The sequence below is a fragment of the Gobio gobio genome (assembly GCF_949357685.1).
Source record: "Gobio gobio genome assembly, chromosome: 19".
In the NCBI taxonomy this organism is placed as follows: domain Eukaryota; kingdom Metazoa; phylum Chordata; class Actinopteri; order Cypriniformes; family Gobionidae; genus Gobio; species Gobio gobio.
In genome coordinates this window covers 12,242,030-12,256,938 of record NC_137112.1, presented here as the reverse complement: position 1 = coordinate 12,256,938, position 14,909 = coordinate 12,242,030, and the positions used below count along the sequence as shown (strand labels likewise).

The 14,909-nt window shown below is 38.0% G+C and overlaps 1 protein-coding gene across 1 annotated transcript; it reads right to left on the bottom strand.

The window, feature by feature from the left end:
* Positions 1-467: 467 nt before the first annotated feature.
* Positions 468-11,249, bottom strand: ppp1r3db (protein phosphatase 1, regulatory subunit 3Db). Its single transcript, XM_079844493.1, has 2 exons — positions 10,841-11,249; positions 468-5,052 (listed from the first exon to the last, which is right to left on the bottom strand). Exon 2 carries the CDS (start codon positions 5,040-5,042, stop codon positions 4,155-4,157), a length of 888 nt encoding a protein of 295 aa, XP_079700619.1. The 5' UTR covers positions 5,043-5,052; positions 10,841-11,249; the 3' UTR covers positions 468-4,154.
* Between the last annotated feature and the right edge of the window lie 3,660 nt (positions 11,250-14,909).

The following is a 14,909-nucleotide window of genomic DNA, read 5'->3' as shown; positions in this document are numbered from 1 at the left end:
CCTGAGCGCCACTGAAGCACAGGGTTGATATTTCTCTGTAAGGGCAATAAACGCAAGCATATTCGCTGATATTGCTTGCAGAAATACTTATATTTGCTGTCATCTCTCGTTCACCTACCCAACTATGATGACTTCCGCTTCTGAGAACCCCGAAAATGTGAAAAGGGTCCATAGTTTGTTTCACAAACATAAGCTGACAAATAAGGCCATCGTTTGTCATACAGACAGTTTTTTTTAAACAGTGTCTATGAATATGTAATATGCCCATTGCCCAACATAATAATAATAATAAAAAAAGAATGCTCGGAGGAACTTTATCGTCCTTTACCCCCCGATCCTGTGTGGAATAATTGCGGCCTGATTCACAGCGCCATCTAGTGTTCGCTTACAGTAGTGGATCAAATCAACAAATCTAGTGTTGGGACTTCCAACCCTTAACCTCACAGAACTTACACAACAGAGCTATTACACACATTGCAATTTTATTAGAACAGGACTCCACACATCCACTTAATGAGTATCTAGCCCCATCGCCCTCAGGGCGCAGATACAGGGCTCTGAGGTGCAGGAGGGCTCGCTTTGGAAGAAGCCTGATTCCCTCAGCCATCACATACCTTTCCCCCCCTGTATTATATCTTTTGTATTATGTTGGTTATGTTGTGTGTGTGCGTGTTAAACAAGTGCAGTACTGTGGAAAATTATTTCCACCTGGGGACAATAAAGTTAAAGTTAAATCAGGGATGCCAACAACCCTGTTCACAATTATTTATTGTTATACAATTGAAGAAAGAAAAATAACGTGTAACGCATTTAAAAAAAACACACATTTAATTATAAAAAAGACAATAGCTCTGTATATAGTGCTTTTGTTTACTTAAGTTATATTGCAATAGAAAACACAACCTACATCAAACAGAGAATTTGAGGAATGCACTGCCACTGTCAGGCTACGTGACAAAGGTGTGCTTATATTGTGATTGGTTTAAAGACGATGGATATTTTTAGATTTGACCTCACATTTCTATCATGTGGCCTTACAGCTGTAGAGTCAGAAGCGCATTGATCGCCTTCTTCAGATGCCATTCGCAGATGTAGAAATCTCTGTCGGGCAAAGGTCAACAAAAGCAGCAATGCAAGGGAACATAAACAATGATCATTCAAACGTATCCTTCTCGAAATATGCAAACTTTAAGAGCATAAATAACCTTGTTTTGCGGCATGGGGTAAAATGATTTAGGCATGCAATACATAGCAATCGTTATGTATATTATATTGCATTTCTGTCAATAGATCCTCATAAATACTACACACTGCACCTTATTTTTTATCAGGCTTTCTTATTCAGGTCTGATACTGTAAATGTGAGTGATTGGATTTGTTGGTGTTGTTCATTGTTGTTATTCTATGTTACTATGATTTGTATAGTTATATGCTATATATGTATATCACTTTGGTCCATTTTTATGGTTTTGAAAGTGCATTATAAATAACATTTTAGTTAGAGTTAGAGTTAATACTAATGCATGAGCAATAACTATGAGCAATAATTTTTTTTTATTTAACTTTTGTTAATCACCAATTATTCAATGTTTGTGTTAGTTCAAAATAAATCAAAATACATTATTAGCATGAAGTGTAGAAGTCATGCATGAAAATCAATCACATATTTAGAGAAAGAATCTTTATACAGCCCAGACAGCAAAATAGTGTCGCCAAGCGGCCAACCTCTTGAAGCCAATACGGAAGTGACTTAAACTGCAATTCATTGACTGGCCGCTAGGGACAGGCTCCAGAAGGGAGCAGAATCTCATTGAGCCCCATGTTAAAATGCCAGACTTTACAGCAGAATAAAACATGTTTACAGCCTGGTACAAATCACGGTTTTGGTCTATACGGCTAATTTTGCCCTTCATGACATCTGTGAGGGGGGTGAATTTTTTTATAACTCATTCGTTTTCATATAAAGCCTTAAAGTTCTGCATAATTAAGGGCGTGGTCACTTTGAGTGACAGGTGGATATCCATTTATCTGCTGTCTGTTAGTCATCGCGTCACCTCAGCTCCGCCCACGTCCCGCCTCTTTGCCCATTTTCTATTATCCAAGATGGCAACGGCCAGCTCGTCCCTACTTTACGCTTCAAAACTGCTCTTCAGAATCCTATGGGTGACGTCACGGACACTACGTCCATATTTTTTTTACAGTCTATGAGTGTCGCCCAGATCCGGCCCACATCTACTTGTTACACACACAGAAGCACACAAACATTTTTAAAAATAAAAGGATTCCTCTCTGGAGAGACGCTTGCAAATTCTGTAAATAGTGAATCCGCCATGGTGCGAGCGCAACTGGCTTTTAAAGGGAATGGGAGATGAGGCTCTGATTGGTTTATTGCACGTCACGCCCAAAACACACCCATGACTCATTAAGAGACTAGGTACAACCCTTTTGGACCATGTGCCTGGTGCCACGACCATTTTTCCCATCGTTAAACTAGCAAAAGTGGATTCGGACACGCCCTAAGTGCGCCATGAGCTTCAGACCATGTGCTCAGATCGTTAAAATAGAGCCCTATGTTGCTGTCTGGGAACAAGACCTACTCTCAAAGAGATAGCTGTGAAAATAGCTACAATAATAGCAGTGAAAACAACAATGATTATAATAGCACTATAACGTGCGGGATCTTGGCTTTTAAAAAACAATTAAAGATACAAGTTTCCTCCTGCAATAATAACACAGAACTGAACATGCATTGTAAGCTAATTGTTCTTGGGTGGCAGTCAGTCCTGAAATTAGAGCATGGCTCTATAAGAGATCCTTCAGATGAATTTGCACGTGTAGGTTTATATCGCAATGCAACCAGGCCCGGTTCCAGAATCAAATCACTGAGGGTGCTTCTGAAATTGCTGAGGGTGCTCTAGTAAAGTGTAGATAGGCTAAGCAACGGCTCCACCATAGCAGTGTACAGTGAGAAATGTATGATTATTTACCAATAATTGGAATTTCAAAAATATTTTGCTACAAATTGTCTATTAATCTGCCTTTACATTGCTTCAATTCGTTGTAACGTCATCTTCCTTAGAAACAGAAAAAAAGTTTTAGTGAATTGAGATTATTTTTATTTTCTTTTATTGTTTGGAGCATAAAAAAAACTTTTTTATTCCTATGTTATAGGCTATGCTATATCCTCTGCTCTGTAGAGGACACCATAACCCCTTTATTGAGAAAATTAAACGACATGAATAGACAAACAATGGGATTTTTTTTTGTCATTCACCAAACAATTTTTAAGCTACAAGTTTTTATCCCAACTTTGTATAAAGACGAGTCTCAATGTTATGAAAGATAAAGAATAAATGGATATACCATTTTACTTTATGCAATATAAACATGGCCATAAATGCCATTCCCATTCTAGGCAATGCATTTATACACTGTATCTAATTTGCATATTAATGTGTTGTAATGTAAAAAGACGAGTAATAATAATATTTTCATAAGAATGTCTTGTATTTTATAAGAATATCCAGACTTAAAACTGTGTATGTTGTCAGAGAAATTCGTTAAATAAGGTCCTCTACAGAGGCAAAACCTCTAATCTGGGTCTCAGGAGGATATTTCTCTGGCATTTTTATTTAGATGTCACTTGCGAAACTTTGTAGCGTGCATTTGGCCGTCGGTCCTCTTAGCAATAATAGTTTATTCAATGAATGACTATAGCCTCGAAAGTGAGCCAAGATCGCTACGATCACTAAAATGCTGTTGCTTTGTCAGTTCATCGCGATCTCACAAAGCTCCGTTATAAAAATGAAGTCGTCTCGTCAACAATAAATCTCTTACTTACATCGTGTCTTGACTTTGTTTGTTAGAGAGGTTTCGCGAGCCTGCATTAACTCAGCACTGCATTTTTTTCAGATTCTGATCGCGTTCGAGAGATCAACGACTATATCTGTGATTGGCTGCATTACTCACCGCTGCAAAAACTCGCTGTAAATAGATGCATTTGACGCTCTCCAGAACTCGGACACAAATGTTCAAATATGCCAAATCTGTTTGGCCAAATTATTACAGTATCAACTGAGGGTGCTTTTGCTTGCGTTTGAGGGTGCTCTAGCACCCCCCGAGGAACCGGGCCTGAATGCAACTTGAAGTGAGAGTTAGATGAAATGCACCAGGCTGTCTTCACACTCTATGGGCACCGTCAGTTTGTATGTCTGGCAGGTCAGTTTATAATTACACCCAGCATAATTGTCCCAGTACTCCGATCCTCTGACCCGGAAGCAGATGGCAAATTGTAGCATGGCACCTGGTTGCATGATGAAAGGTGGGACAGGCAGGTGAAAACGGAACACGTCCGACTCTGGATCCGGCCCGTCTCTGCGGACGGTGGAGAGCCAGCTCGCTTTACTCTCCGCACTGCTCTTCCAGTCCGTATACGAGTAGCGCACCGTAACCTCTTTCTCGTAGGCCAAGTTCAGCACTTGCACAGTGCCTATAATTCCCAGCTCGGAGTAAAACATCTGCTCCAGGCAAACTCGCTGCTGGCACAAGCGCTTGAAGAATCCAGACTCGGCACTCATATTGTCAGGGAAGGACGGCTGGAAGTAGGGAAGCGAGAGCTCCAGCTTTTTCCTGGACGCCAGCTCAGAACTTGCCAGCAGTCTCGTTATGACGTGGACCGGCACCAGCGGGTCATCGCTGGCCTTGAAGAACTTCACATCTTCCAGTTCCAACCCTAAGGAATCTACGAAGCGGACCTGCATGTTCCTGCATGTGTGCTCGTCTGTGGAGGAGGAGAGAGATTTAGCCCGTCTCCTCATGATGGGCTTTGGCTCCGGCTCGCAGGACGGCGTACGCCGGAAGACGGGCTCCTGATGAGGGCCTGCTTTTGGGCTGGGTGGCCGTATTGCCACGGGGGTCCTTTGTGGAAGCGGTTTGGTGTTGCAGATGTCCCGAAGAAGAAAGGTCTTGGCAGGTCTTGATACTTCATTAAAACCGCTTGTGAACTGCAAGGCTGGTCCAGACCCATGCGGATGGGATTCCATTCTCACTGTGCTACGAGCAAAAGGAGAATATATGCAGAAGATATAGCAATTCCTACTCAAAAATGGACTACTGACATGGGTAAAAAATGCGTATCTGAAACAAATGCTCTTATCATTTTAGAATCCTGAAAATGAATCGCAGGTTATAAACAAATATTACATGATTTCTTTTAGAATGATTTCTGAAGGATCATGCGACACTGAAGACTGGAGTAAAGATGCTGACACTTCAGCTTTGATCACAGGAATACATTACATTTTTAAAGTATATTAAAATAGAAATCCATTATTGAATAATATTGAATAATATTTCACAATATACAGTTTTTTCTGTATTTTTAATCAAATAAATGCAGACTTGATGAGCATGAGACCTCTTTCAAAAACAATAAAAATGATAACTTTTCCCCGGTACTGTATATTCTGTCATGTCATAGTAAAATTAAATTGATCCGATACAAACAGCTACATAGAATGCATATAACAACGCACAAACTTTACCATATGGGACAACTACAAATGTACACCCTGTCCAACTTATACTGATAATCATTTCCATGCCTTTTGGTCGGAGGCCGTGGGCAGGCTATCAGAGATTCTTGAGCTCAGCATCCCAGCGTGTCTGAAAATAGCATTACTTGGAGATCTGTCTACACAAACTATATCCAAACATCAAGAACAATTTATACTCATTGCACTAACTACAGCAAAAAAAAAAAAAAAAATCTTACACTGCTAGAAAGACAGAACAAAGCTATCAATAAACCTTTGGCTCAATCTCATAATAACACATTGCAATATGGAAAAACTTGCAGCATCTGTAAAACCTAAACTTGATATCTTCAACTGGGTCTGGTCTCCATTCCTTCACTACAGATGCCTGAGTGCTCATTGCATTCCAATGCTATACCATTACAACTAATATGAAATAGAAACATGTCGGTATTCTTTAACCCTCTGGTGCTCTTTGTTTAGGGATTGCATTGGTTGTCTTCCCGGTCATAAGTGACCGGACAAAAAAAAAATTAAAGTTCCTCCACCCCAGTAAAACCAATGCAATTTATTTTTCTTCAGTAATATACATTTTTAATTTTGTATTTTGAGATGATTTGATGGTATTTTTTAATATTTATGCAATAATTATGGTCTATTTTTGCCATTGAAAATTACAAAAAAAATTTTTTTTGTGCAGTATTTCAGGTTAAAATAGAGACTAGGCCTTCAAAAAATTTTTTTTTTGAAGGCAGATTAGCGCCCTCTTTTGGAATGATTTAAGAAATCATGCAACCATGGGTGTAATCGCTAGCCTGGATGCCAGCCGAATTTAGCCCCGCCCACAATTTTTTTTGCTCAGGCAATTCGGTCTGGACTCGCTCCATAGAGGAGTAATTATGCCCGAACAGAAACTGTTCGGACCAATGAAATTGTCAGGGCGGGCTTTAGACGATGATGGACAGATGATCAACAGTAACGTAATCATCCACGTCATCGAAGGCTCTTGGGTTGAATTTGCCCTTATCCTAAACGGAGAACTTGTTCGTATATGCGTTCACCTTCACTATTTCTCTCAGAAACGATGATCGTGTTGGTAAGTACTCTGTGTATCCTTAAATTCTTTTATTACTGGCAAAGATCGTTTACACTCATTTTTTTTCTTGTAACGTTACTTAATCCAGCGTGCGTGCAGACAGGGTTGCCAAGTGTTTTTGCAATGTCGCGCACAATTGCTACTCAAAACTATAGCCCAAAACAATAACTTTCCGGGGGGTTCTCCGGAAAAAAATGGCGTTTGGTTGGCAAAATATGTTATTTTGGCAAGGTTGCCTGCTAAAATTCGCATTCCTGGGTTTATATAATCACATAATTGGGGTCGCTTCAACCCGAGGACATGGAGAAAAACACGGACTTGGCAACACAGTGCAGTTGAGTTCTGTTGACATTTGACAACTAACGTTACGCGTCGCTCCGTTGCTCTGATTGGTTGTGGGTCTATCCAATTGAGGTCTTTCCTGGCTCGGTTGAAACACGCCCCATAATCAAAGCTCAATGGAGGGGTACCAGACTCATATTCTGACTAGAATTGAGTATGGCCACGCCAGGCTATGTAATCGCTAGAGAGGCTTGAGAATTCCCTAGTTCTGTTTTGAACACATTTAATAATTTTTTTTTATGGATTTGAATTTTATTATAAAGTTTTTTTTTTTTTTTTTTAAATATAGATTTTTTCTGTGAATTTGTGTTTTTGCAGATTTCCCATTAATTTCCTAGGGTGGTCATTTTTGACCAAAGAGCACAAGTGGGAGTATTTTTTTTTACGACCACTTAGCATGCTCGAATCATGCCCTCAATTTTTTGTGGTTTTACATACCTAATGCTAGAAAATCAAATTTCATATCATTCTGATGAAGCTGTGATTTTTAAAAATTCCAAATGTGGTTCATAGGTTCAGTTTTTCTTAGGTGTGTGTGTGTGTGTTTAAGTGTGCGTGTGTGGATGTGTCAATATCACACTCTTGATATTTTAGAGTGTTACCCCTTCACTGCTGTGTACTTTTTTTCAGCATCGTGGCCGATTTGTAGATTGTACACACAAATATTCAGAGAATTTTTGTGTTTTTGCCGATTTCCCATTCATTTCCTATGGTCGGTCATTTATGACCGAAGACAATGAACGCTACTTTTTTTTTTTTTTTCGACCAATTAGCATGCTCGAATCATGACCCCAATTTTTTTGTGTGTTTACATACCTAATGCTACAAAAGTCACCAAGTTTCATATCACTTCCGATGAAGCAGTGATTTTAAAAATTTCAAAACAGAAATGACCGAAGAGCACCAGAGGGTTAAAAGCAGTTTGTAACAGTGTAACATTGTATGTAGCTTATCCTAATGTTTGTTCTATATATATATATATGAATATGTGTCTATGTGTACGTATATGTATATTTGTATGTGTCCTTTTTTACCTTTCTCTTTTCTTATGTTTATCTAGTGTACTTGTAGCATTTTGTTGTGTTAACTAGTGTTCAATATATATATTTATAAAGTCACAACTGAGAATATATTTGTTGTTGTATTTGCCAAGGAGCATCTTTCTGTTCTTTTGCCAGGACTAAAAGATTTTTTAGGCAATTTTTAATAACAGACTTTGCTATGTTAATGTAAAGGGATCATTCCTGGGATCAGAGCCTTTTGTGTAAAGATCATGATCTTACTGTCTTAACAAGTTGAACAATACCAATTTTAAACCTGTCTTAGCCATACATAACACAATTTGAACTCTAAGCATATTAAAGTTGATTAAAAAACAGCATTTTGAACAACCATCACTATTTTTCCTCTGTCCCCAGGTCTGTGTATCCCAATTTCATGAAAAATAAAACATTTACTAAACATGATTTTTCCCATTTTTTTCCATTGTTGGTATATCAGTAATGATTCTCTCTAATGTGAATATATGTTCAATTATTACATTTATTTTACCAATTATAATCAAGGTTTTAGCTTGTCCCTCAATGTATTGTCCACCCTGTTATTTTTGACTAGTTTATCTTTAAATGAAAGTTGAATGACATCATATTATAAAGCAGTCATCACTTTTTTGCAGGGAAACAACTCGGGCAAGTGCAGCGAGATCCTTGATTATTTTAACTGTCTATTTTTACGAATTGTATCCTTAAAATTCGATGTGGTCAATCTTAGTGCGACCACCCTGTTAAAGGGTTAGTTCACCCAAAAATGAAAATTCTGTCATTAATTACTTACCCTCATGACGATTTCAAAACAAGGCATCATGAAGCTTCGAAGCGTTATGAATCAGCGAGTCGATTCAGCGGTTTGAATCGCCAAATTTCAGCAGTTTGTCGGTTTGACACGCGATCCGAATCATGAATCGGCTCACTGATTCATAACGCTTCGAAGCTTCATGATGCCTTGTTTTGAAATCGTCATCACTATGTAAGTCGTTATTTAGGGTTTTTTTGCGCACAAAAACTATTATCGCCGATTGATAAAGTTATTTTAGAACCACTGTAGTGAGATGGACTTTGTAACGACGTCTTCAGTACCTTTTAAGGGTCTTGAGAGTGAACCGTGCATTGTGCCAATGGAGGCCTTTCAGAGCCATCAGATTTCAACTAAAATATCTTCATTTCTCTTCCGAAGATGAACGGAGGTCTTACGGGTGTCGAACGACATGAGGGTAAGTAATTAATGACAGAATTTTCATTTTTGGGTGAACTAACCCTTTAAGGGAAATATGAAAATGACATTTAAAGTTAAAGACAGTAATCAGTAGTGTAACTATTTCAATTACTTTATTAAAGTAATGTAATTGATTGATTACTTATCTAATTTCCAGCACTAAACGCCTTTTTATCACTTGGTGGCATCTCTCAGACAGGTTGTAGCCTAAAGTTTTCAGCGGCTATGTTATGGATTGATTTAACTGGCAGATGTGGTGCTCTGCAAATTCAAACGAGAACTAATCAAAAGCTTGAGAATAGCATCGCTTTATTAATGGCCTTTAAATGGCAGGAGGCATCGTGCACATCAAAAACAGGCAAAGCAAAAAATGTATATTATTCAACAAATAGATTTTTACAGAAAATGCAACATAAGTAATTTTTTCTCAGTGATTGTAACTGATTACAGTTACATTTATTTTGTAATTAAATTACATAATCTAGTTACCCAACACTGCACTTGCACCCTGTTATCAGTTTTTTACCCGTTAAGCAATTTTTTAAACAATAATTTCATAAAATCAGCAAAAAAACTACTAATTTCAGTGACAACGAAAATATATAGAGTATCAATAATGTTGTACTTAAAAAAAAAGGTTAACAAAATGGCCTTTTAGGCATTTGATTTTGAATCTGTCCCTATAGGGTGGACATTTTTGATCTTCCATTTCATTTAACTAAATATTTACATATCACATGACTACACAATTTATTTAAAAAAACGAGTCTGATTTTCTAAAATTGTATGATGCCAATTGACAGACTGACATGAATAACCCAAACATTCACATATTTATAATTTTTTTTTACTTTGCTATAAAGTGTCTTAAAGGGATAGTTCACCCAAAAACGAAAATGTGATGTTTTTCTGCTTACCCCTAAGGCATCCAAGATGTAGGTGTCTTCGTTTCTTCAGTAGAACACAAATGAAGATTTTTAACTCCAACCGTTGCTGTGTGTCACTCATATAATGCTTGTCAATGGGGTCTAATTCTATTAGAGTAAAAAAAAACATGGACAGACAACTTCAAATTAAACCCCGCGGCTCGTGACGACACACACGGGAAGTGATGGCAGTCTGGAGAGCTGAAGTGTTCCTCTGATATGAGGTGATATATTTGCACGAATACCGCTCGGTTTCTCTCAGAAACCGATGGTTTCGTGACATCAATGTCACAACAGTCCTCACGAGCCGCGAGGTTTAATTTGAAGTTATCTGCCCATGTTTTTTTTTTTACTCTAATAGAATTCGACCCCATTGACAAGCATTATATGAGTGACACACAGCAACGGTTGGAGTTAAACATCTTCATTTGTGTTCTACTGAAGAAACAAAGACACCTACATCTTGGATGCCTTAGGGGTAAGCAAAACATCACATTTTCGTTTTTGGGTGAACTATCCCTTTAAGTACTTTTTTTGGAGACATAGCCTATTAATTCATCATAGGCTTTGTTCACCTAGACTACAAACGCCTTAAAACATAAACGCCTAACACGAATATGAATAGTTGACGCGGTTCCAGTCTGGTGTAAATCTCTAGATCTAATTCTTACCTCAATCACGGCAACTTTACGATGAATTCCCTCGGAATGTCCAGGTAAAACTAATAAACACACAACATATTACATTTAAAGTGGAGACGACCTCTTCGCCCAGAGTGGCTGTAGTAATAATATCCTACGCAGAGATCAAGCGCCTTTGACATTTAACTGATCCCATAGGGAGGTGTAGTCAAAACTACCACACCAATGATTATTATTAGACTGTACCACTGTACATGCGATAAGACATTCTCTCACGTCCTGCCTGTCCAATGCGTAAACAATGCGTAGCGCTAACACGTCAATCTCCATTCATGAGAGCAATTCAAAACGAAAGAGGACTATATCAACAGCGCGCTTTGGGTCGCTTGTAGGGCAGGCTATTTACAGCATCGTCGTGTCGACTAGCTACAGCTATTCTGAGCCTGTGACACTACATTTCCCACACAACAACGCGCCCTTCAGCATCCTCACTTCTGGAATAGCCTGCACGCCTGCGTAAATATGCTCATTTACAGGCTTCAGACAATTAACCCCATATCGATTAGTGCACGAGAAAGAATCGAGCAGAACGCCTAATTTGACCGATGCATCTCATTACAGACAGGCTGATCCGGTCGTCGCTGAATTATTTACAGATGCACAGAGGATTAAAGGAGCTGTGGGAGTGAACCTCACATGAACGAGAAAAATGGACAAACCGTCAAATCAAAGGACTCCGTGGCTTTAATACTAGAGAATTCATCCGTTTAGGAGATCGTTGAGAAATGCCAGTGATGGGAACAGTCTTACTGGAGAGCAGCACTGTGCACAATAGTCAGAATAAGCGTCTTTCTTTTGATAGAACAAAACCTAAAGATGCACCAAGGTAAGAAGAATAAATAACCTTCATTCAATACAGGTTATGTTTTATTTATCTGTCAGGTCGTGCATTTCTGATTAAGTAGTTTGGATAAGTGGCAAAGCATCTAACCAAATTCTTGGTGCTTTTTGAATGTACTTCATCCATTTATTTCTGATCTTGACCAACCTCACTTTTTCATTGAAAGCAAGAAAACCACAAAGGTGCCTTTGCGTCCACCACCGAATAGTGGCATCAGCCTGTCATCTGGACCTGTGAGTACTCAACGGCAATAGTTTGTGTGTAAACTTTATTTAATAATAATTCTATTTAATGCAATATAATGCAATTCACCTTATAGTGTGTAATAGAGCTGTTTGTGAATGTAAACGGTCTGCAAAGTTTCAAAGATCAAAGTGCAGATTAATGGAGTTATTGGCCACTTGACAAATCATATGATTATAATCGTGCATTTATTTGGTTTTCATGCTTCATCCGTCTCTTCCCGTGCCTTTGCTGAGACTGGACTTCTGCAAGGCATCCACATACAATGGATTTGCTTTTCATAATTCTTATAGAGTATGATTGCAGAACAAATATACATGTTTATATTAAACATTGATGGAGCAACAGAGTTTGTTCAAATAAATATAAGTGGTTTATTTTGTTTAAAAATCGTATAAGTGCAAAAGACTAAAGAATACTTCAGCTAAAATAACATGTTTGTCTAAGTTAATACTTGTTCAAAACAATCACTTTAGCAAAGTTTAAACTATTTTTCTGTTTATTTTGATAAATAAAATAATTCATTTTTGTTCAATAAATATACTATCATTAAAATATGTTAATATAAAAATATATTTAAAAAATACTGAAACAAAATTATTTTAAAAAGTAAAGATTCTGAAAGCATTGAAGGAGATCCCATAATTTAATATAGATTTATGGTAGTAAAATTAAATCATATTTCATTATATGATATGATTAATATTATATTTTTTAAATATGATGGTTTTGTTATAAATATGGTGATAATATCTAATTGTGGGTTTCCACCTTAATATATGATATCATGTTAAATATGGTGCCTTTAGTCCCAACAGCAGGGGCGCCTTTTACCACAAAAACCATCATTTTACATATTCTTCCTTTATTGAAAATCTGTTGCTTTAATTACCTTAAATTACAAAACTGAAAATCTTTAATAAGACCTTTCTCTTATTTGTTACTTTAATCTACAACATTTAAAAAAAAATCAAACATTAGATCAAATTAGCACATAATCAACTTTGCGCTGCTGTCTGCGATCACTCAAGGTCAGACACATTTCCAGGCCCGGTTTCAGAATCAAATCACTGAGGGTGCTTGTGAAATTACTGAGGGTGCTTTAGTGAGGTGCAGGCTAAGCAATGGCTCCACCATAGCAGTGTACAGTGAGGAAAAAGTCATCACTTTCAAAAATATTTGGCTACAACTGTTTGTCTATTAATCTGCCTTTTATGTTGCTTTAATGCGTTATTTAATGCGGTCCTTACTTTGTTTGGAGCATAAAAACAAATGGATATATATTTAAAAAAAATTGTATATGTTATATCCTCTGCTCTGTAGAGCAGGGGTTTTCAAACTGGGGTCCGGGGACCCCCAGGGGTCCTCCAGAAGGTTCTAAGGGGTCCCCAGAGAATCAAAGAAAGCAAAAATGGATAAAGTCTACCGAATATTCATTCTGTTTCATATCTAAATGTTTCTCTCCTTTCTTGCTGTATACATTCCAGAATTATATGTGTTTGCTTTGTATCTTTAGTGAGTATTTCTGACTATAGGCCCCTTTATCTTGCTCACTGGGGTTGTAAAGCAGTTTTCTTAAAGGGTTAGTTCACCCAAAAATGAAAATTCTGTCATTAATTACTCACCCTCATGTCGTTCGACACCTGTGAAGCCGCCTTTCCACTGCACACGACATTCGGACACGACTGTCGGAATTTGCCCCCTAGTGGCAGTCGCACGGAAATTTCATTATGATCGTACACGGCAACATGGGAGAGAAGCTTATCCTTGCGGTTAAACAAGTACACAGAATAGTGTGGGTGTATAGCCTATATATATATATATATATATATATATATATATACATACATACATACATACATACATACATACATACATATATATACATATATATATATATACATATATATACATATACATATATATACATATACATACACACATACACACACACACACACACACACACATATATATATACACACGTGTATGTGTGTATTAGGCCTGATATATTATTATTATTAACTTGGGTTTGTACCTGAGGCAAATTGCCAGACGTTCGGGCTGATGGATTCCCGGGATGCAGTATCCTGCCTGGTAATTTTTGGGCCAACACAACAACCTGAAGGATCTCATTAAATTTCTCTTGTGAGACCCGAAAATATTCACGGAAATCTTCAACGTTAAGGCAGCTCATTCACTAAACGGTGATACTCGCCAAGATGTTTCCTCCGAGCCATTATACATTTTACATTATACATTTTTTAAGTTTTAAAACAAAATAAAATGTGATTAGCAAAAAGAATTCTCAACTTGCGCACACCAATTTGATTGGACAACTTTGGAATACATCACATCCGGTCGGCGTGTCGCATACGGTGTAGTCGCTCAAGTTCAAATATTTGAACGCATCCGAAGCTCAAATCGGATCCAAAAATTCCGCATTCGCAGATGGTCGGCACCCCACGCAACCCCTTTACGACTCTCCATTGGAAATGAATTACTTCCTGTACGACGGCTGTCGTTTGTCGTGTGCAGTGGAAAGGCGGCTTGAGACCTCCGTTCATATTCGGAACACAAATGAAGATATTTTAGTTGAAAGCTGATGGCTGAGAAAGGCTTCAGATAGGCCTCCATTGGCATTCAGTACATTTACACTCCCAAGACCCATAAAAGGCACTTAAAACGTCGTTACAAAGTCCATCTCACCACAGTGGCTCTACAATAATTTTACGATGCGACGACAATAGTTTTTGTGCGCAAAAAAATCTAAATAACACCTTTATCCAACTTGTTATTGTCTTCTGTGTGTGCCTCCACGACGCATGCGCTAGAATATGACGCAGATCCGGCGCTCGGACACATGACCCAGAAGCGATTTGTTTACAAGCAGAGGAAGACGCGCGTCTAAGCTGTTGGATTCTACATTGATCGTGCTTTAGGTCTCAGCGTAGTT